At 36.3% G+C, this 25,235-nt stretch overlaps 1 protein-coding gene across 1 annotated transcript in view; it reads right to left on the minus strand.

Moving 5' to 3' along the window:
* Positions 1-25,235, minus strand: part of Invadolysin (leishmanolysin-like peptidase, invadolysin) — a 658,154-nt gene that overhangs the window by 138,414 nt on the left and 494,505 nt on the right. Inside the window, exons 12-13 of the mRNA XM_090405783.1 lie at positions 14,899-15,009; positions 6,210-6,342 (exon numbers count right to left, since the gene is read on the minus strand). Coding sequence (XP_090261909.1) covers positions 6,210-6,342; positions 14,899-15,009 — 244 coding nt within the window. The remainder of the gene's footprint in view (positions 1-6,209; positions 6,343-14,898; positions 15,010-25,235) is intronic.

The following is a 25,235-nucleotide window of genomic DNA, read 5'->3' on the forward strand; positions in this document are numbered from 1 at the left end:
AGCCTTGATAAGACCCCATCTAGACTACTGTGCCCAGATATGGGCACCAGGGTTTCTTCTTGATTGGGAGGAGGTGTAGAGGATCCAGAGAATAGTGACCAAGATGATAGCAGTTCTGTGGAATGAACCTTATGAGAACAGGTTGAAGATTTGTGGGTTGCAAAAATTGGTTGATAGGCAGAAAAGGGGTGATATGATTGAAACATTCAAATTACTGAAGGGTTTCTATAAGATTAATCCAGAAGATATTTTTGAGAATAGGACTGGTGGTGGTGGGAAAACTATGGCCCATACATGGAAGCTGGGCAAGAATGTGGTTAGCAGGGGTGTTAGAGCTAGGTTTTTTACTTGGAGAGTGGTGAATGAATGGAATAAGCTGCCAGAGTCTGTTGTCGGTGCTATGACCATGAATGAGTTCAAGGCGAGGTATGATAGATACTGTGTGAATGTCGAATAGTTGTTCTTGACATGATGTTAGGGCCTCCCTTGATGAGTCTGTCGACTCCTTGGAGTTGCCCGAAATAATAATAATAATAATAAACTTATACGTTTCTATCATGTCCTCTTTCCTCTGCCTGTCAACTAAATATTTTAACTAAAATGTCAACTGAACTTTTATATTCATTTTAAAATGCATTTTTTTTCTCTAATTGGCAATTAGAGAAAGCTTTAGTGAATCACGAGCAAGTTTGTATTTTGGCATAGTAATAAAAAAAATCCTGATGTGCTGGAGAAAAACAAGTTCTCTTTTTAAAAGTTCCATTTGTTCCAAAAGTTCCAAAGTTTCGAACATTTCCAGAGTTTCACATTTTCCTCCAGTTGGTGAAAATTATCATAAAGAGATCACCTGTGTTGTGGCTAGTCATATGCAGACTTTTGTGAGGAAAAGATATATGTGGAATTATAAGGCTGGTTATTATGGCAAGCCTAAGAGACAGCTTGGAGCTATAACATGGAACGAGGTGTTTAGCGATAAGGAAATAGATACTACTTGGAAACTGAAAAAGAAATGCATAACAGCATCAATGTGTGAATGTATTCCGAAGGCCAAAAGGCTGAATAAGGTAGGTGTAAAATGGATGAATGTGGAGCTTAAGCATGAAATCTGGAAAAGCGAGGTACTTTGGAGGAGGATAAGATGAACAATGGTAATAATCAGTTACATGATAATGTTAATGGATGAAAGTGGTAGAATGGTAACTGCTGCAGATGACATTGTTTAGGTATTCAGTGATCAATTTATAAGGGTGTTTTATCCTGATCAGGGTGGAATCATGAAGAACTTAAGTGTAGAGAACATAGCAGAGGATGGCTTAGTTGTGAGTGAGCAGGAGAAATTTGAGGGAAATAAATAAACTTGATGTCAATAAGGCAATAGGATTTGATGACATATCACCACGCATCTTATGGCAATGTTCCAGGAAATTGGCAGTAGCATTGGCATGCCTATTTAATAAAAGTCTTGCAACAGTACAGGTTCCAAGGGAGTGGAAGGAGGGTAAAATTGCTCCACTGCATAAAGATGGCAATAACCTGTAGCTTCAAATTATAGGTCAATCTGTATATCTGGAGTTGTGGTGAAATTACTAGAAAGATTGGTGAGAAGTAGGATACAGAAATGGGGTGATAACAACAGTATTCTCTGTGGTTATCAGCATGGGTTTGTTAAAGGGAGTTAGTTAATCTTAAAGTAAGTTAGTAATCATGTTTTACTAACTTACTTATGTACTATAACAAGTTGACATATACCTTGGACAGGGGAGATGCATATACAATGGTGTACTTGGATTTTGCAAAAGCTTTTGACAGAATGCTACACGACAAGCTCTTAAATAAATTGAAATGAATGGGATTGGATAGGCTTGAAATATGCAAAGGCAACAGGAGTAGATGATATTCGACCAGAAATGCTGAAGTATGGTGGTATAAAAGTCTTACAGTGGCTGTACTGCACAGTTCACAAGGCCTGAACAGAGGGACGAATTCCTGATGATTGGAGTCGAGCTCTAATAGTACCCATATACAAAAAGGGAAATAAAACTGAATGTGAGAATTACAGAGGTATTTCCCTGCTGAATGTTCCTGGCAAGATTTATGCAAGTATACTTGAGAAACGGTTGAGAAGAATTGTGGAAGAAAAGCTTGGTGAAGAACAAGCTGGATTCAGGCCAAATAGAGGCTGCAGGATCAGATCTTTACTTTACGACAAATAGTTGAGAAAGCATGGGAATATAACAAAGATCTGTATTTAAGTTTTGTCGATCTGGAAAAGGCATATGACAAGGTATCAAGAGAAGAGCTCTTCTATACACTACAGTTATATGGTGTCAATGGGGCATTACATCAAGCAATACTTAGTCTTTATTTGTGTTGTAAGTCAGCAGTTAGAATTGAAGGAAGTATAGGAAGATGGTTTAATGTTAAATCTGGTGTGAGACAAGGATGTACATTATTCCCTCTGTTATTCATTATCTATATGGATCACATTATGAAGGAAAGTGGTATTAAACATGATATCAGAATTGGAGATGTTAATGTCAGCTCTTTGCTTTATGCGGACGATGTTATACTTCTAAATAAATCCACTACAAGTTTGCAAGATTCCCTGACTAAATTGAATAACTGTTGTAATAGATATGGTATGAAGGTCAGCAATAAAAAGACAAATTCAATGAAAATAAATAGAATCGTTAAAAATTTCAACTGTTTTGTGAACGGAGAATCTGTGGAACAAGTAAAACATTTCAGCTACTTATGCACGATTTTTAGTGAAGATGGTAAATTAAATATGGAAAGAGACAACAGAATCAACAAATTAAATATGGAAATAATAAATTAAGCATCCTATTTTAATGGAAATAGACAATAGAATCAACAAAGCTGGTATGGTAGAAAGTCAGTTGAATAAATTCATATGGAATAAGAAAGAAATTAGCCGGAACATTAAATTAGCTGTATACAAGTGTTCAAACCAGTTTTAACTTATAAATTTGAGAGCAGGGTCAGAAGTAAAACACTTGAACAAAGACTAGAGACTGCAGATATGAGAGTCCTGAGAAAGATTAGAAGCATGAACAGATGGCATCAATGGCAATATCATATTAAAAATGAGCATATTAGAAAATAACTTGACACTGTCAGCATCCGGGAATGCGTTAGCAGAGCTAATCTCAGGGTGGTATGGTCACTTAAACAGAATGAGCGAGGAAGGATTAGCAAACAAGTGTTCTCTGCCAGGTTGGCAGGAAAATGACCCAGAGGAAGACCAAGATATAGGTGGATTGATAAGGTACAAAGTTGTTGAAAGTTTAGCTGCCTGGTATCTCAACTTGGGCCTGGCTCCCACTGAAGAGACCTCAATAAAGGTCGAAACTAGTCTGGGTAGTGGCCCTTCCCTTAATGCATAACATTAGACATATCCGCAAGGAGATGTGTTTTGCATTATAGGAGATACTGAGACAGGAGTGTTGGTAGCTTGCTCCACCTTTGCAACGAGTTGCCCTAGTGTTGTACCACCTTGCCCCAGTCCTGAAGATACTTTCAGGTGCAAACTTTGTTTGCTCACACTTGGATAAAGGATTAAACTAAATTTATTATAAGGTACAAAGTGTCTTAGACGATAGAAATATAAGACCTGATAATGTTGGAGTCTTGACAAGTAACAGACTGCTTTGGAGGAAAATTGAAGATAGGAAGTTAGTAAGGATGTAAATTTTTCATGTAGTACTATCATATCATGTACACCCCTTGAGGGTACATGTAAGGAATTTGATAATGATGATGATGGGATTAGATAACAGACTTCTGAGTTGGATCAGTGACTGGCTGTCAGATAGATATCAGAAAGTTGTATATGGGGGATGCAGTATCCCGAAAGAGAAAGTTCACTAGTGGTGTACTGCAGGTGTCAGTTTTGTGACCGTTGTTGTTCGATTTGTATGTTAATGATATTGGGATAGGTTTAACTAGTGATATGCAGATGATGCAAAACTGGGGAGAATAATGCAGAATTAAGTGGATGTTATGGCCTTACAAGAGGACTTGAATAGATTGCATGAATAGGCAGATAAGTGGGACTATCAGTTGAATGTTGCAAAGTGTAAGGTTTTGAGATTTGGTAAGCAACAACGGGATGCAAAGTATACACTTGGTGGGGAAACTTTAATAGAAGTAGAAGAGATGAGAGATCTAGGAGTGATGGTGGACAAGGACCTGAAATTGAGGAATCACATTGCACCAGTTGTGAGGATGTCACATCTGATAAAGGCAATGATGCAGAGGATACTGACATGTAAAAATAGAAGAGTTATGATGGCATTGTATAAGGCCTTGATCAGGCCTCATATGGATTATTGTACACAGATTTAGTCACTGAGTTTTCTTGGTGACGAGGGTATATTGGAAAGGGGAATGACTTAGTTAGTAAGGAAAACAAAGGTAGAGAAGATTCACAAAGGTGGTCAGTGGTCTTTGGAACATGCAGTATGAGGACAGATAAAGAGAATGTAAGTTGCAGAGCCTCGTGAATAGGAGGAAGGGGGGTGGGGAATATGATTGAGATATAAGCTGGTCAGGGGTTGTTATCAGGTTGACACGGAAGGGATACATAGAATGGGAGGGGCAGGGGGGTAGAACAAGAGGCCATCACTGGAAACTGTATAAGGAGGGTGTAAGCAGAGGAGTGAGGGGAAGATTCTTTGCATGGAGAGTGGTTGGTGAGTGGAATGCATTGCCTGAGTGAGTTGTGAAAATGTAGACACATTGAATCCGTTTAAAGCAAAACTTTGGAAGTTGTGGTGGAGGTACTAGAGAGAGAGAGAGATTGGTAAGAAGTAGGATACAGAAATGGGGTGATAACAGCAGTATTCTCTGTGGTTATCAGCATGGGTTTGTTAAAGGGAGATGATGTTTTAATAACTTACTTATGCACTATAACGAGTTGACAAATACCCTGGACAGGGGAGATGCATATACAATGGTGTACTTGGATTTTGGATGAGCATTGTGTGCAATAGTGTGTACCTCCCATGATGAGTCTGACTCCATGGAGTTCAGATGTTAATAATAATAATGTCTAAATCCTAAAATATAGAATCCATTTGTTTTAATACAAGATACAAAAATTCTTGTTGACTCGAGTTTGACTCACACATTCTATTTTAATGCATAATCATTACTAAACAAATTTATATGTATACTTTTCACATTTGAATGCAAAATGAGTAACATTATTCAGCAGTATATTATACTCTATTTGTATTCCTTCTTTTCTTCTTTAATCCTGTACTTCTCATTGTCTTCTCCATTTAACTTTTTAACCTGATCCAACATTCATTTCTCTCTGTCTAAAGTTTGTCTTTCTTACATAAGAAGTAGCTGATTATGCTGTGTTTGTTTGTCGTATCTACGCTGTCAAATTTCTGACAATATTCATTTGTGATATTTACAATCGCACACCTCTAACACAACTTCTGTTTTCATTCTAAAACTCTGCTTTTTCTGATTCCTCAGATCCATTCTGTTGCAGGCCAACTATTTCTTCAAATGTGTAATTCCAAATCCAGTGAAATGTAGACCATCCCACTGATATCAATCCCTTTCTCATTGACATCATTCCAAATGTCTCCATGCTGAACACCATTCTTCTTGCAAAGCCAATGAGCCAGTTCATTGAAATTATTTCCCCTATTCCCAACTTACTTCTGTCATGTTACAACATATTCACAATATTGATTCTTCCTTTTCATTACTTCCAACATTTTTATGTCCTTTCTCAAACCAAAATTACTGCTTTAAATCATTCATCATCGGTGACAATTATCTATTTTACCTAACTTTGGACATTCTTACAGCAGCTAGTCACATTTCAAATCTCTGCACCTTAATAAAAACAATGAAAGCATATATTTCCACCTTTAATCCTAGAATTCTATAATGCAGTACTCTTTTTCTCACTATTTAGTTATTTTTTTTTATTATTATTATCACCATTTAGGACCTCCGTGGAGTCATAAGACCCATATTGTTCTCTTATTTCTTTGCCTCTCATTCATCAACTGTTTCTCTCTAATGTCACATTTATATTTGAATGGAAGGAATGCATTTTTTTTAAGGGAAAATAGGAAAGGGAGAGAGAAAGAGAGAGGGAGAGTTTTCACCAGAAATTTGGAATAAAATGAATACTTAACACATATACCAGAATTACTGACCTGGAAGACTGAAGGTAAATCCTGTGTATATTCGACTAGATTACAAAGGGCCACCGAATCTCTACTATCTGTACACTCTGTCTCTAGAGGATCCCTTTTCACCTTGTCACAGTATGGATGGATACTTTCACCTCTTGGGGGGGGGGGTAAAAAAGTACAACAATATGAACCTGATTATTGCATAACACTATAAAGATTGCATTGCATATTTTTCACATATTTTGCATATTTTTTATGTAACTTATTAAATTACTGAAATACTGTTACATTAAATTACATTACATTACATTAAATTAAAGTAGTTGTTTAAGTAATATGCAGTATATTTATTGTATTTCACAAAATAATAAAACTGTTAATGAAATTTTGCTTTCTAATCAGATATATATAAAAACCCATGAATTAGCATCCTGTAGCACAGTTGGAAGAAAGTTTGATTCTCATATATCGCCATGAAAGTAATGTTTGTATGTACTTTTTTCAACTAAATATAAGTTAGTATATCATATGGTGGCAGCAGTATTTTTCCCCTTGAAACTCCAGTTTTTCATCCTACACACAGGCAAATCAATCAGAGAATACACAGTTCACACACAAAAATAGAATTAATGGATGGTAGATGGTGTAGCAAGTAGATAATGGATTATGTAGTGTATGGTGGAAGGTGAATGGCATGGCGTGAGTGGTGAATTATGTAGTTTATCAGTGGATGGCATGGTGAAAATGATGGGTTATGGTGTATAGTGCTTCTGACAATCATTCTTCCTACTCCATGGAGATGTAATAATAATAATAATAATAATTATTATTATTATTATCATCATCATTATCTTTTAATACATGGAATCCTCCACTTGATGTAAACATAGGAGCAAAAGATGAAACCAAATGTAACAGAAATGAATGTTGATTATAGATTTCACTGTGTACAACTAATGGCCTAAAAATTATTAACACTTTTTAAGATAAAGCCCTGACATAAATTCACTTGGAAAACAATAAAAATATTATAATAAATTATTTAGTTACTAAGAGAAACAAGGTCTGCATTGCGAAGATCAATCATTAGTTAAAGATGTTGTATAAAACTATACAACTATACTATAAAAATTCTTTAGCTAGTTGATCCTCTAAGGTTCAACTAGCTAAAGAAGCATAATAAGATCGATTATGCTTGTTTAGCTAAAGAAGCATAATAAGATTGATTTCAGAAATTTGGTTTGCAGCATTTAAAAAGAGGGTATGGTGAGTGATGAGTACTGTAATAATGTCTTCTTTGCCTTAGTGGTGTGGCATGGCAATAGAGCAAATTGTGGGAAAATTTTCGTGCCACCTTAGACCATTGGTGGATTTATTTCATGCCATCAGCATCAAAGTAATCACTTATTCATGTCATCTTTGTGTCTCAAAAAAAAGTAGTTTATTGCTGTAAACACACACGTGCACACACATGAACCCACTCACCCACCCACACACACAAACAGACTGTCATGTGGCATGTGATATTGGTAATAATCAAATGACAGTAACACTTCATACGGTTGGACTTTTTTCAAAATCATTGTTCTCTAGTATATAAATAATGATATGCTAACCACTCGGCCTGGCTGGCCGAGTGGTTAGCGTATCCGCTCTCCAGCCAAGAGGCTGCGTGTTCAAATTCTGCATAGGTTGGATGTTTGTGATTGTCTTCCACCTTCATACGTTCATTCACTCAAGTATAAATACACTCTTCCAATATGGACTGGGTCACCATGGAGTAGTAGACCCAAACCTCCCACAATGGGAGAGGCCTTCACCCTGTGGTGGGTAGAAAAGTAGGCTGTTCATCATCAAGAGAAACAAATAGCCATATTTTAAATCTATTTAAAACAGATTTAAACAATTAAAATTCTTTTTAAACAATAGAGTAATATAAAAATGAAAACAGCTGTCTAACAGATAAACAACTAAGTATTTAGAGAAGCAGTAATTGAGCAGATCAGACTATTGCTGGCCTGGTTGGTCGAGTGGTCAGCATATCCACTCTCCAAAATATTAATGGTGGTGGTGGGCAGTAGATGGCATTGGTGTAAATGATGCGGTTTGCTGTAGTTGGTGGATTGAGTGGTGGAGACGGAGAATTGTAGAGTAGGTGCCCTCCCTCGATGAATCTTTAGACTCCTTGAAGGTATCAAGTAATAATAATAACAATAATCTATTAAGGACAATTAAAAGAGACCTAAAATATGGTTTAACTTCCACATCAGATCATGCAAAAATATCCAGAAGGTCTTTTGTAGTTCAATTTTATATGATAAAAGTACTAAGTATCTCTATTTCCAATAACAAATAAAAGGAAGTAAAGATACACAATGGAATATATAAAAAACCATTATTATAGAGGCATCTCCTTGAAGCCAGAGTTTCATCATGATAAGCCCACAGTAATCGTTATTCATATAGTGCCCATTGTATCTCTCCTAAAATTCATTCACTAAAATACACTCATGGCTTATAAGGGTAATGCTATGATATTACTTGATCAATCTGACTACACAGTATGCCCATTAAGTAATGAGATTGATTTTTTACAGGATAGCTCCTTGAATAAAAGTAACAAACATATTTATAGTTTTGACCACTAGAGTGTGTTGTAACTGCAGGTGCAACTTTTGAGTTGGGTGATGCAGCAACTTTTGTGTGACAACCATTGAAGTAAGAGTGTATGAGTGCAGTGTGTCAAAAGTTGCATGTTGTATCAGCAAAGAGCTGCAATAAAATTTTACTGTAAATTAGGATAAACTGCTACAGAAGTGCACCAAGACCTAAAAAAACGTTTATGCCAATGACTCTCTGAGCCATCCATAGGTGTTCTGCTGGTTTTCAACATTAAAAGAGGTGTGTGTGTGTGGGGGGGGAGTCCCTGGGTAATGAACCACATTGTGGATGGACAAATGAAAATGTGGTGAAAGCTAGGAAAATAATTGCCCATGACAGGAAAATAACTACTAGGCTACTTGGTGTACAGCTTGTCATCAGTAAGTAACAATGATTTTGCAACAATTCAATAAATTCCTCTTCATTCTTATCATGAGATTTCTCTTCTGCCCAATCAATTTTTGGATAATTAAAGTCACCCATAATGATCACTCATTTAGTACCCATAAGGCTGAATTAGCTATGCATTTCTTTGCTTTCACTACAATTGAGCCGCCAGGTCTGTAGCAACACCTTACCATATATTTCATTCTATTAGCCTCCACTTCACACCAGATAACCTCGAACTTACCACTACATGGGATATTGTTATCATCACTGTTTTCTTACATTTCTACCATAACTGGTCTAAAGTCATCTGATATCGTTAGTAGTACTCCCCTCCTCTCCTATCTCTTCTTCCTAAAAACATTTAATAGTATACCGTATACCCATTATACTTGACTCCAGTTACCATATCTGATTCTGATAGCCAGATTTCACTAATGCCAACAATCTTAGGCCACATCATATTCAGTAAAGCAATGGACTAAACCCCTTTGTTTTTGATGCTCTTGGAATTTGTGTATAGACATAATAAATTATACTAGCCTATTCTTATAATTAGATATGCAATCTATTTGGCCTTGTTGTAGAACTTTCTCTTTTTCCTCCCCAGACATACTTAAAAGATCCGAACCCAAAGCATATTTTTTAACCCCCTTCGCAACATACATAACTATGTTTGAAGCCATTCATATCTTTATCACATTTGCATACCATAGCTGAACTTTCACAGACATTTTTCTCATTCCTCCCTAGATGATCTAGTTTCTTTGACTCTCTGCATTAGGTCTCATCCCAATACGTAATTTTTCCAGGCTCCTGATGCAAAATGAATTTGAATGCAGGCCATCCTCTTATGTAAGTCTCCTCTGCCATCAAACACACAATTTGTTCATTTTTTTATAATAAAGTGACAACAGAGTCACCTGTGTGACTTTTAATATCAACGGAAGTGGTGTGTGCTGCCCACGGTGCTAGATTTCTTGAGGACAGAGCATCACAAGTTCAATTCTACTTGCTGACTGGATGATCTTTTGCTGGCTTGGTTGGCCGAGTGGTTAGCGCATCCATTCTCCAGCCAAAAGGCTGTGGGTTTGAATTCAGACGTGGGCATGAATGTTTGTGATTGTCTGTGAAAATACTAGTGGTGGTAGTCGGCAGTTGATGGCGTTGGCGTAGATGTAGATGATGAAGGTAGCTGCAGTTGGTGGAGACAGAGAGTTGTAGAGTAGGTACACTCCCTTAATGAGGCTTTGGACTCCCTGGAGGTGTTACATAATAATAATAATAATAATGATACTACTGGAAGAAGCATGGAGAGGCATTCCATGTAGACTGACCAGTAGACTGACGAAAGCTGTTGATCGTGATGATGATCTAGTTGTTTGCTTATGACCCAAAACTAGGAACATGATTATGATCCTAGTGGCAAGATTATGCCACTAGGATCATAATCATATTTGATGTGGCAAATTATAAGGTCATGCACTTCGGGGTGAAGAGATTACAGGCTGTGTACTATATATATCAAACTACATGAAATTGATGAGCTAGAGATTTGGAGGTAACAAGGAGTTGAAATTTAAAAGTCACATTGCAAAGGTGACTAGAATACCTCATGAGAATATCTGGTATTTAAGAACACACTAAAAAGCAGGAATAAAGATGTTATTATTCCTTTTTATAAGTTTTAATAAAGCACCATCTAACTAGTGTACACAGATCTAATTTCCTAGATCCTTTGGGGAAGAAGTTTGGGGGGGGGGGGGGGTCCAGAAGCAAGTGATCAGGATTGTGACAGGTTTATGATGTACTCCCTATGAGGAGGATAAATCAAAGGTCTGTGGGTTAAAAAGGCTAGTTGAAAGACAGAAAAGAGGGAATACGATAGAAACATATTGTTTATTAAAATACTTTTATAGGATTGAGACAAGACTTTTTTCAAGATATTGTAGGATGGGAGAAAACAAAGAATCACCTTGCAAATTATGCAAGAGTATGTAGTTAGCAAGAGTGTAGGACCAGATTTTTTTTCTTGGAGGGTGGTGAATGGTGAAATGATTTACCAGAGGCAATTGTGAGTGCTTTGTTAGTGGTGGATGAGTTCAAGGAGAAGTATGACAAAGCATGAATAATAGTATGGACCTTCCACACTGAGTCTCTGACCCAATGGAGACAAGTGAGGAGGGAAAAAAAAACAACTGTCTAGTTTTGTAATATTCTCTCCAATCTTCAACTCCATGTTCACCTCACCCACAAATCCCTAGCCTAATCAGTTTTATGCAGTTCAGCAGCTCAGTTCCATGGTATACAGCTTGTAACATTTTCATTCCAAAATGTATAACCTTACACTTAACCACATCAAACTGACAACCATTAATATTTACTTACATTGATGGTCTGTTTATTATTATTATTATGTGTTACCTCCAAGAAGTCTATTGTCTCCTCTACTTAATCCTTCATGTGGACATAATGGTACTAACCATCATCAATGCACAATATAACATTTTGTCTTAAACTCTGCAAGTTCTATATGCAAAATGAAAAATTTGAGTTTGTTGGAGGGGATATCCTACTTGTTCCATATGATATTGGCTGACACACCTTCAACTTAAAAAGCCCTGAATATTCTACTTGTCATGAAAAGAATTGAACACAGATTCTTTCAGTCAGACAGCACAATGTCCTTCTGTTCTCCGAGTTGCACTAGAGAGGGAGGTGCTAAATAATTCTGCAAAGATCTCTACATCACTTTTATTAAATATTGCCTTCTGAAGTTTCTCATCAACAGAAAACACAGGATATCCTTTCTCTCAAATCATTCTATATATCATTAACAAAAATTAAATATCAGTAAACAAAGTTCAGAGCTCTATGGCACACTGCTGATCACATGGATTCATCATCATCATTATCAAATTCCTGCTTTGTACCCTCAAGGGGTGTACAGGATATGATAGTACTCCATGAACAATTTACATCATTACTAACTTCCTATCTACAATTTTCCTCCAAATCAGTTTGTTACTTGTCAAGACTCCAACATTACCAAATCTTATATTTCTATCGTCTAAGGCACTTTGTACTGTATCAATCCACCTATATCTTGGTCATCCTCTGGGTCGTTTTCCTGCCAACCTGGCAGAGAACACTTGTTTTGCTAATCTTTCCTCGCCCATTCTGTTTAAGTGACCATACCACCTGAGATTAGCTCTGCTAACGCATTCCTGGATGCTGACAATGTCAAGTTCTTTCCTAATATCCTCGTTTTTAATATGATATTGCCATTGATGCCATCTGTTCACGCTTCTAATCTTTCTCAGGAATCTCATGTCTCTGGTCTCTAGTCTTTGATCAAGTGTTTTACTTCTGACCCAGCTCTCAGATCCATAAGTTAAAACTGGTTTGAACACTGTCTTGTATACAGCTAATTTAGTGTTCCGACTAATTTCTCTCTTATTCTATATGAATTTATTCAATTGACTTCCAACCATACCAGCTTTGCTGATTTTGTTGTCTATTTCTATATTTAATTTACCATCTACAGTAAAAATCGTGCCTAAATAGCTGAAATATTTTACTTGTTCCACAGGTTCTCCATTCACAATACAGTTGACATTTTCAATGATTCTGCCTATTTTCATTGTCTTTGTCTTTTTATTGCTGACCTTCATACCATATCTATTACAACAGCTATTCAATTTAGTCAGCGAATCTTGCAGACTTGTAGCGGATTTATTTAGAAGTATAACATCATCCACATAAAATAAAGAGCTGACATTAACATCTCCAATTTTGATATCATGTTTAATACCACTTTCCTTCATAATGTGATCCATATAGATAATGAAAAACAGAGGGAATAATGTACATCCTTGTCTCACACCACATTTAACATTAAACCATCTTCCTGTACTTCCTTCAATTCTAACTGCTGACTTACAACTCAAATAAAGACTAAGTATTGCTTGATATAATGCCCCATTGACACCATATAACTGCAGCGTATTGAATAGCTTCTCTCTTGGCACCTTGTCATATGCCTTTTCCAAATCGACAAAACTTAAATACAGATCTTTGTTATATTCCCATGCTTTCTCGACTATTTGTCGTAAAGTGAAGATCTGATCCTGCAGCCTCTATTTGGCCTCAATCCAGCTTATTCTTCACCAAGCTTTTCTTCCACAATTCTTCTCAACCGTTTCACAAGTATACTTGCACACCAAATTGCCTCACAAATTTATGTGAGGCAATTTGTACCTGTAATTTCCAGTTTGTTTATTTAAATAATTCAATGTTTATTAGTATTCCTTTCCTTTATAAATACCTGAAGAAGGCTGCTATATGCCGAAACTAGTAGTATTTATCATTAAAATCTTGTAAAATGTTATCTCGGTCTTGGAGTCATTAAATCTATTTTTTGAAATATATATATATATATATATATATGTACTAGTAGGGAGGTTAAGACACATGATATGTCATCAAATCCTATTGCCTTATTGAATACCTCCTTATTTATTTCCTCACATACCTCCAACAATTAAGCCATCCTCTACACTTCAGTTTTTCATGATTTCACCCTAATGAGGATTAAACACCATTATAAATTGTTTGCTGAATACCTCAAGTATGTTTTTTTGCAGCAGTTACCATTCTACCATTTTCATTCATTAACATCATCTTACCATAATCATTTTTCCTTCTACTTGCCACATCATATTAAAAACGAGGATATTAGGAAAGAACTTGACATTGTCAGCATCCAGGAATGCGTTAGCAGAGCTAATCTCAGGTGGTATCGTCACTTAAACGGAATGGGCGAGGAAAGATTAGCAAAACAAGTGTTCTCTTCAGGTTGGCAGCAAAACGACCCAGAGGAACACCAAGATATAGGTGGATTGATACAGGAGAAAGTGCCTTAGATGATAGAAATATAAGATCTGATAATGTTGGAGTCTTGACAAGTAACAGACTGATTTGGAGGAAAATTGTAGATAGGAAATTAATAATGATGTAATTTTTTTCATGTAGTACTATCATATCTTGTACACCCCTTGAGGGTACATGGCAGGAATTTGATGATGATGATGATGAGGTTTTTCTTTGCCTGATTTGCTAATTTTTGCTCATACTGACCAGCTAACTCACTTTCAGTTAAAAAAAAGTTTTTTTTTTTTTTTTATCTCCCAGAGAAATACTTCTCAACATTAGTTACAAGAACTGAACAAACATTGTCTTTTCCAAAAGATGCACATCACTTCAATATTGTTCCAACTGTACATAGAGTTGCTTAATTTGGCCATAAAAAGTGATCTGGTCTTAACTTTTGTTAAAACTATCAATATGATGAAATGGCAAAATTTCATAATGATTCTAAGCATCAGACTTCAGTAACTTTCATGGCCAAAGCATTGTTATGATTTTGAATCACCTTACCAGATTATTCACTAAAATAGCTAATTAAGAAACTAAAATTAAGATTACAACAAAAAATTTACAAGATATGCTAATTATGAAATTCGAGTAAAATCCTTTTAGTTGGAATCAAGTAACTACATGCTTACCAATATACAAAAAACAAATCTAATGGATGACTACACGTTTTGGAAAATGCATCTAATAAGAACTCTAATAATAATCATATAAGAACCATAATTACCGAGCTCTGCGACTATCAATCCATTCCTTGCAACTGTGTAAAGCAAAGTTACATCCCAGATTGCGACCCCACTTCAGCTGCTGAGCCATAGCATAATTTGGAAGATACCACCTTTAAAGAAAAATATCATGTTGGTTATTACTAAATACTATGCAAAGAAAGCATTTTATTTTTAGATTGCAGACCTCAGTTATACTCTAAAGAAATGTTTTTTTGAAGTACAGTTAAACCAGTGACATTAATCAGTTAGCAAGCTTCATTTTCTTTCTTTATATGGAACTATGAAATACTTACATATTCCATGAGATTCATACACTGAGGCTTAAATTACTGCATGAAGATATCTAACCTCTTAAATTAATATTTTGGTTAATAATAATGAATAATACTATTAATATTAAAAACTATTAAAAATAAGGCAGCTGAGGTAAATAAGGCCCAGCGTCTAATAAGGCTGTTTAAAAAATCACATTTACGGTAAGTTGTGCCGGTTTGATTTCTTACACACACACACACAGGACGTAATAAGCAATGGCAATCAGTGGTGCCATGTTGTCTAGTGACTGTATTGTGTCAGTTTGACCTAGACCTTTGTGGGAGGTGGTTGTGTCTTCCCGTTTAATAATATTATGCTGCAATAGTTCGTAAGTTTTAATTAAAAATATTGTTCTTTTCACATTGTTTTTATATTTAAATTGTTCTTTCAACATTCAGTTTTATGATAAAAAATGTTTTAATTGATTTGAATTCATATTTTACATGAAAATAGATGTGATCTAATCTAGTTCGCAGTAGTGAATAAGGCCCAGTAGATTTGTCGATGGGCCTTATTAAACTTCTATAATTTATGATTTTATTTTTTGGTGATTGCTCATAATAGTTACTTATTTTATTGCTAAAGGCCTCTGAAAATGTCAGAAGTTAAGAAGAAACGGGGTCTTTGGACTGATGAAAGACTAGAAGCAGCTATGAAAGCTGTGCAAAGAAGATAACTATCACAACGTGCAGCATCAGAACGCTATGGAGTACCTAGAAGAACAGTGAGGAACCATTTAAAGACAGAGAAGACGATGAAAAGATTAGGAAGAAATACTGTGCTAACTAAAGAACAAGAGAAGAACTCGTATTTGAAAGAATAGTAAAGTTTTCTTCAATTGGCGTCCCTTTAACTCCAAAAGCTATATGCAGGCAAACTTTTATATTTTGCAAATGAAATTAGGAATAACTTCAATAAAGAAAGTGACCTTGCAGGAAAAGATAGGTTGAAGTTATTTTTAAAGAGAAACCCAGCAATTTCTAAATGTAAAGCTCAATTTTTGAATCCTGCTCAAGCTGTAAAAACATGTCGTAATCCTCCATCTTGTGATTCAGATAACTCCGATGATGAGATTCCATTGGCAAATCTAAAAACAAAGAACTCTTTGAAGTCATCATTTCAGGAATTAATGCCAATGCCAAATTATGCAGTTGTAAAGGCAACACCACGAAGAAAAGCGTTAAATTATAAGGGCCAGAGAGTGACCAAAGTTCTTTGGTCTAAATTACTATCCTTTTCTTTGAAAAGAACTTTCTTTTCAAAGAAAAGGATAGTAAGAAAGAGAAGGCTGCCACTAAAAAACGGGAAGAACCAAAAAAGAAATAAAGGAACAAACAGAGTGTCAAAAGAGGGGTGGTATTGCCATGGTTGCAGAGAAGAAAAGTTGCTGATATGAGGCAATGCACACGGTGTCTTAAATGGTACCATGAAGAGTGTGTTGGTCTCACCAAGAAGAATGTGGTGTATTTGTATGCCCTTATGACTGTTCTTAAGCTAATAATTAAGAACAGTCACTTTATTAAGCCATAGTAGTTTAATAAAGCCCTTGAACAAAATTAAATATTCTTTTTTAAATATTAAATTTTGTTCAAGGGCTTTATTAAACTACTATGGTTTAATAAGGCCCACACAAGGTGTTTTTTAAAGACTTGATTAAAATATAATTTACTGCAAGAATTGTTCTTATTTGTGTTTTTTTTAATTAGTGATAATACAAACTTTAATATGAACACTTGTTTCAATTAATCTAAACATTTGTCTAACTTATTCAAATTTGAAATAAGGAGGGCCTTATTTGCCTCAGGTACCTTATTTATAAAAAAGAAATCCTGTACTCACCAGTGCATTGATTATGTTTCATTTGAGAAGGAGGAAAGTTCATTAAAGATTTGTCTATGTGCTTCATCGTATGCATAATAATAATAAATAAATAATTTTGCTTAAATAATGATTGTCATTATGGTGATTCATATTTGTAAAAATATTTTTGATTGCTTTCTGAAGACAAGTTTTTGTTTTTGTATTAATGCAAAAACAAAATATTGAAAACTGATGTCTGTTATTATTTAGAATAAAAAATAAAATATTTCTGTTTCCATTAATGTGTATAAAATTCTGAAGATATTATACTAAATAAAGTTACGTACAAAAATCTGGTTGTCAAAATAATTTTGAGTGCTACTGTATATATCATGCTGTAATGTAAAAACTTTTAAATGTAGAGGACTCATCCATAAATACAGCATTGGACTAAAATGGGATGACTGAGGAAAAGGACCACTTCATCAGTATGGTTTTATTGATTAAAAATAAATAAGCTGGTGAAGGCCCTAACCCGGGAGATCACTTAAGAGTCAAAGCCAAATAATTGAGAAGAGATCTCCAGATCACTTTTGAGGAATGTGGATAAATGACTTGGGCTCCTGACCTAATGTTTAGATCTCACCTTCACACGGTACACCCCTGTTAGTAGGTATCCATTGGGTACTGAACAAACGAGAACAGGCTGGCAATTTGGGGCTAAGCTGACCAAGCTGTACTCTCTCTATTGGCTTAAACCACAAATAATATGATTGTGGAACATGAGAGATGCTGGATGGGGATCCTCTGATTAAACAAGGCCCCCCACTGTTTTCATCAGAAAACTAGGGTGAGCAGCAAAATGTCAGCTAATGGAACAAACTCAAGAAGAAGAATAAACCCAGTGTAGAAGAACTGAAGATAGCAACCATCAATATAAGGAGTATTAATGGAAAGGAAATGGAGCTTAGAAGAACTGAAAAAGTACCATTGGACATAATTGGCATCACCGAAACAAGGAAACTAGGTGAGATCTTATTGAATAATAAGTATAGGATGTTATATTTGGACAATAATGATCAAGGAAAGGAAGGAGTAGTGATAGCATTCAACATGAGACATGAAGATAAACTTCTTGATTGGCAGGCAGTTTCAAGTAGGTATGTGAGCAAACTTCAAAATGGGAAAATGGACAATGAAACTTATTTGTGTCTATGATCCCACAGAAGGCTCTCCTAAGGAAGTGGTGGAATTTTATGAGTCGCTAGAGCAGGCAGCTGACTTAAAGAAAATGGAAAAAGCAGTACTTGTTGGAGATCTAAACAGCAAAGTAGGAAGTGAATCTCACTTAGCATATCAAAATGTTTTGGGAAAATTTGGAAAAAAAGGACAAGACTAATAATAATAAGTATCAGCTCGATTTCTGTTCAGTAGGACTAGTCATTACCAACACCATGTTCCAACATAAAGATGTGCACAAGTTCACATGGAGAGAAGACAAGAATAAGAAAAACCTCAATGATTATGTTATTGTTGATAGTGATATCTTCAGGATACAAGAGTAAACAGAGGTTCTGAAATTGGAAGCTATCATCACTTAATTTTAAGTAGGATAAAGCTAAATAGCACATTGAAAAGAACAGTATGTAAAAAAGTTTCAGAAAGAAATCAAGTCGAGCAGCTTTTACAGGTAAGCTGTAGACTCAACTATACAAACATTATTGAAGAAAGAAAGTTCAAAAACAAGATCCAAACATTGGAGTCTCAGTGGCAAACTCTGAAGAAAATAATTGATTCTGCTAGGGATACATCCAGAATTGTTGTCTAAAAGGATAGAAAAATAAGAACACCATGGTGGACACAAGAAGTGCCTGTCCTAGAAAAGAAGAAAGTGTACAGTAAGTTCCTAGTAAATAAGTTGGCAGATGCCCTAAAAGAATACAAAGAAAAATGTAAAAGAGCTAAGCTATGTGTGAAAGTAGCTAAAACAAAAGTCATGTGATGATTTTGGTAAGAATATAGAATCAAGAAGGTGGTAGAAGTATGTTCTGGAGGATATTGAAAACCTTAGAAATGAAGGAAAGAGTACTATAAAAGGAATCAGAGATGATAAATGTGACATGAATACTTAGGATAAGGATATCCTACATGTCTGGAGTAATTACTTTGAAAGACTAAAATGAAGCAAGTGGTGACAGAACTACAGTAGAAAATTTTCAAGAGGAATGCAAAGAAGAGTATATGTCAATACTTGAGGTAGAAAAGCTGTCAAAAATTTGAAATGTGGAAAGACAGCTGGAGCAGATGATATTCGATCAGAAATGCTCAAATATGAAAGTATAAAACTTTTGCAGTGGCTATATTATTATTATTACGGGTATCTCCATGGAGTCAGTAGACTCATCGCGGGAGACCCAAACTAGCAAAACAATATCTGTCATATCTCTTCTTGAATTCATTTACAGACGAAGAGCTCACAACTAAGTCAGGCAATGAATTCCACTCATTCACCACCCTCCAGGCAAAAAACCTTGTTCTGACACCTTTGTTAACCACACTCTTCTTTAATTTCCAGAGATGACCTCTTGTTCTTCCATCACTATCACACAGCTGAAACATTTCCCCTGCATCAATCCTATAAAAACCTTTTAGTAATTTGAATGTTTCTATCATATCCCCTCTTCTTCGTCTATCAACCAATCTCTGCAATCCACAAGCTCTCAATCTATCAATGTAGGGAGCATTTTTTATATCACTCACCAACTTGGTCACTCTTCTCTGAACCCTCTCCACAGCCTCCTCATCTCCAAGGAATCCAGGTGACCAGACCTGAGCACAGTAATCCAAATGTGGAAGTATCAATGCTTTATAAAGGGGAATAATAACCTCTTTATCTCTGGATGTCAGTGTGTTCCTCAACAACCAAGTAATCCTATGTGCAATCTTGGACACCTTAGCAATGTGTCCTCTGAACTTCATCTCCCTATCTACCAATACCCCTAAGTCCCTAGCCTCATCAATCTCTTGGAGTACCTTTCCATCGATGTAGTACACAGCTGGTAATCTTTTAATCCCAAAATGCATGACTTTACACTTTTCCACATTGAACTGACATCCATTTTCTTTTGCCCATTTTACCAGCTTATTTAAATCCTCCTGCAAACTTTCAACATCAGCTTGATTTTTTATTGCACTACACAACTTTGCATCATCAGCAAACAACTGAATATCTCCCTTTAAGCCGTTTCCTATATCATTTATATACAAATTAAACAACATTGGCCCAAGCACAGAGCCCTGAGGCACACCACTGGTCACCTGCCTCATTCTGGACTCTGCTCCTCCATACACCACCTTATGGTATCTCTCCCTGAGCCATTCTCCTATCCATATCACCAATTTAATATCCATTCCCATCTGCTCCAATTTGCGTAACAGTGTTCTATGGGGTATCCTGTCAAAAGCCTTAGCAAAATCCAGAAGTACCACTGTGTAGCCAGTTCCTTTGTCCAACTCGGATGTTATTCTATTATGAATAGTTAATAGATTGCTAAGGCAGGATCTACCTTTAACAAAACCATGTTGGCCTCTATAGAGTATCATATCCTGATCCACCCATTCTTGAATTTTGTCTTTAACCAACTTTTCCAATACTTTTACCACTACTCCTGAGATGGTGATTGGTCTGTAATTCAATACCGCAGTTTTAGAGCCACCCTTATGCAAAGGAACCACTTTGCCTAACTTCCACTCCCTAGGGACCATACCAGAGTTCAAACTTAAATTAAATATCCAGGTAAGAGGGGTTGACAATTCATTTGCACATTCACGCAACACCCGAGCTGATATTCCATCTAAGCCTACCGCAGTGTTTGCATTTAAGTTTTGCAATATATTTAATACCTCTGATTCTTTAGCTTCAATTCTCACATTAGGTATTGCTATAGGTATAGAGATATCCTCACTTGGGTGATAGACTTTTGAGAAGTGATCACTCAGTAACTCGACTATTACATCTGATTTTGTCACCTCAATACCATCAGCACCCACTAAGGTTATCCTTCCGAAGTCATTCTTCCTCTTACTTGCCACATAGCGGAAGAACTCTTTGGGATTACCCTTGATCTCTTTGGCTAAGGTCTTCTCATAATCTGATTTAGCTTTTCTTACTATGCTGGTAACCTTCCTAGCTTGAGCCTTGTACTGCTCATGGGTGTCCTGATCGCCCTTCTCCTTGTAAATTCTCCATAACATTTTCTTTTTTTGCAGTTCAAGCTTGATACTACTGCTCATCCATCTAATGCCTGCCTTGTTTGACCTCCTGACCATAGGGACACAATCTGATATTGCTTTCCTCAGATACCCGCTGATTTTATCCCAAGCACTGCTAACATCTTTCCCTTGCAATATGTTTTGCCATGGGATGGCTGCAAGCTCACTCCGAAGCTTGTTATAATTGCCTAACCTGTAGTTCCGTACATACCCCTTCTTAATAGAAAAATCCACAGATTTTGCAACCTCCCAAGTCAATACCACATGATCGCTTTCACCAACTGGAGGTAACGAGGACACCTTACTTATGCATATAACCTCTGAACCAATAACCAGGTCCAACACTCTCACACCACGTGTCCCTTCAGTTACGTGCTGTTTCAAGTAATTATCTCGTAGAAGATGTATGAACTCCATTTCCTTTTTGCTACGTGATATTTCCTCCTTCCAATTGATATCACCATAATTAAAATCCCCCATAATAATTACTAAGCCTTCACTCATTGCACTAAGTTGCTGATGCATGAATTCAATATCTTCCCCCGTACTCCCTGGCCTATAGCAGCATCCAACTGTATATTTGGTTGCGTTGGTCACTATTTCACACCAGACTGCCTCAAATGAACTCTCATTCACATGTCTATCATCATGATATACTACTTTCTTTGGCTGCAACACATCAGCTATCATCAACAGTACTCCTCCTCCTGTTCTGTCTTCTCTATCCTCCCTGAAAATACTGTACCCTTCACATTCAATTCCAGTGACCACATCTTCTGCTGACAGCCAAGTTTCACTAATGCCTACAACTTTTGGTGAGATTTCACTGACTAATGCCAAAAATTCTTCTCTCTTATTTCGAATGCTTCTAGCATTGGTATCAGAAAACAATAACTCCTTCAATCGCTTATGTATTTTACCACTCTTAACTTCATTCAAGTCCACACTCATGGACTCATTCTCTACACTATTCAGCATGACTCTCCCAGCTTCATTACTCAACTCTCTATTACTTACCCCCCCACTCTCACTACATCTCATTTCTTCTAGGCCACTTGTGGTTTTATTATGTTGACTCCCAATCACTCCCATACTATTTATTACTGAATCATTCAAAGACTCACCCATATGTAATCCTGTTCTAGTTACTTCAGCTAAAGTAATCTCTATAGTCCTAATTTCTCTGTTTAACACATTAAACTCAGCTTTAACTTCCAGAATCTCCTTACCGATCACTTCCACTTCCTCATGAAGAAGATGAAGGTCATTTTTCATTTTCATAAACTCCCGCCTAAGTTCTTCCGCTACGGTCCCGATGTCTGCTTCCATTCCTAAACGCTCCAGCCTATCCCGACACTTCTCACATACGTCGACATTTTCTTTCTTCTCATTTTGCCAGACCGACCACAGATCCTTCACATTTTTCGGTGCATACATGTAGCAGTTTCCGCAACGCATCCATTGCGAAAAATCTAACGCTGAGCCAGCCTTTCGTGTAGTAGTAGAAGTCCTGCGCGCCGCTGACGTACGTTTCTTGTTGGACGCCATCTTTACACGTTGTTATAGTGAAACAAACGGCAGTGAAAACACAATATATACAAGACAGTTCTAAATAATAATACCACTGAAGGACACTTGTTTCTAACCGATGCACAATTGCAGCATAATTTGTGACAAAAAGCCACACTATATTTAACTTTAAAAACACGTTTTCTAGACTAGCTAAACTCGACCGCCACATTTACCAAGGACACTAGCGCCACCGCCACATTTACCAAGGACACTATACTAGAGCCTCTGTAGCTCAATCGGTATAGACGAAGCTTCAGAAAGACCTAGGTTCGATTCCCATCCATGACGTGAGGAACCTTTACTGGTAAAGTGAAGTTTACTGGTCAAGTAAAGGTGAGTTAGCCGGTCTCATATGGTATAGAGTTTTTTCATCCAGAAACTCAGGTTTTTTGTCCCTCAGGACAGGCAAACCGGCCTGTGAACACATACACACGGATTTACAGTCATAAATACATACTTGATCCCTCATTAGGAGGGGTTCAACCAGTCCTACAGGATGGATGAAGAACAGGGGGAACCCCATACAAATAAATAAAAGTGGCTATACCTGCATAATTCAGTGGGCCTAGTCAGAAAGTCAAATTCCAGATGATTGGAGTAGAGCTCTCATAGTTCCCATCTATAAAAAAAGGGAATAAAGCTCAAAGCAAGAATTACACAGGAATTTCTCTAAATGTTCCAGGTAAGATATATACAAGTATACTTGAAGAGAAGCTAAGAAAATTGCAGAAGAGAAACTAAGAGAAGAACAAGCTATATTCAAGGCAAATAGAGATTGTCAGGATCAGGTTTTCATTTTACAAAATATAGTTGAGAAATCATGGGAATGTGACAAGAATCTGTATTTAAGTTTTGTAGATCTGGAGAAAGCATACAACAATGTGCCCAGGGAAAAAGCTTCTCAAAATACTACAGTTATATAGGGTAAATGAAACGTTATTCAGGACAATACATAGTCTATATTTAAGTTGTAAATCAGCAGTTAAAATTAAAAGAAATATAGAAAGATGGTTTAATGCAAAATCAGAGATAAGACAAGGATGCACATTATCTTCACTCTTATTCATCATCTATATGGCTCACATTATGAAAAAAATTGTCATTAGATCTCATATTAGAATTGGAGATCAACTTAGCTTTATGCAGATGATGATGTACTCGTAAACACATCTACTGCAAGTCTCCAGGATTCTCTAACTAAATTGAATAACATCTGTTACAAATTTAGCATGGCCATCAGCAATAAAAAGACTAAAGCTACGAAAATAGGAAGGATCATAGAAAACTTCAGCTGCATTCTGAATGCAGAGCCTATGGAGCCTAAATAAAATATTTCAGCTATTTAGGCAGTTTTTAGTGAAGATGGCAAGTTAAATCTGGAAATAAATAGAATGAGTAAAGCTGGTGTGGTGTGGTGGGGAGCCAGGTGAATAAATTTATATGGAATAAGAGATAAATTAGCCAAAACACTAAACTAGCAGTATACAAGACAGTGTTCAAACCTGTTTTAAGTTATACATCTAAGAGTTGAGTTAGAAATAAAACACTTGATCAAAGATTAGAGACCATCATCATCAAATTCCTGCCATGTACCCTCAAGGGGTGTACAGGATATGACAGTACTACATGAAAAAATTACATCATTACTAACTTCCTATCTACAATTTTCCTCCAAATCAGTCTGTTACTTGTCAAGACTCCAACATTATCAGATCTTTATATTTCTATCGTCTAAAGCACTTTGTACCGTATCAATCCACCTATATCTTGGTCTTCCTCTGGGTCGTTTTCCTGCCAACCTGGCAGAGAACACTTGTTTTGCTAATCTTTCCTCTCCCATTCTATTTAAGTGACCATACCACCTGAGATTAGCTCTGCTAACACATTCCTGGATGCTGACAATGTCAAGTTCTTTCCTAATATCCTCATTTTTAATATGATATTGCCATTGATGCCATCTGTTCACGCCTCTAATCTTTCTCAGGACTCTCATATCTGCGGTCTCTAGTCTTTGGTCAAGCGTTTTACTTCTGACCCAGCTCTCAGATCCATAAGTTAAAACTGGTTTGAACACTGTCTTGTATACAGCTAATTTAGTTTTCCGACTAATTTCTTTTTTATTCCATATGAATTTATTCAATTGACTTCCCACGATACCAGCTTTGCTGATTCTGTTGTCTATTTCTATATTTAATTTACCATCTTCAGTAAAAATCGTGCCTAAGTAGCTGAAATGTTTTTCTTGTTCCACAGGTTCTCCATTCACAACACAGTTGACATTTTCAATGATTCTGCCTATTTTCATTGTTTTTGTCTTTTTATTGCTGACCTTCATACCATATCTATTACAACAGCTATTCAATTTACTCAGAGAATC

This window comes from Typopeltis vanoorti, chromosome 15 (genome assembly GCF_054136105.1).
Source record: "Typopeltis vanoorti isolate ZY-2024b chromosome 15, IOZ_Tvanoo_1.0, whole genome shotgun sequence".
NCBI classification, from domain to species: Eukaryota; Metazoa; Arthropoda; class Arachnida; order Uropygi; family Thelyphonidae; genus Typopeltis; species Typopeltis vanoorti.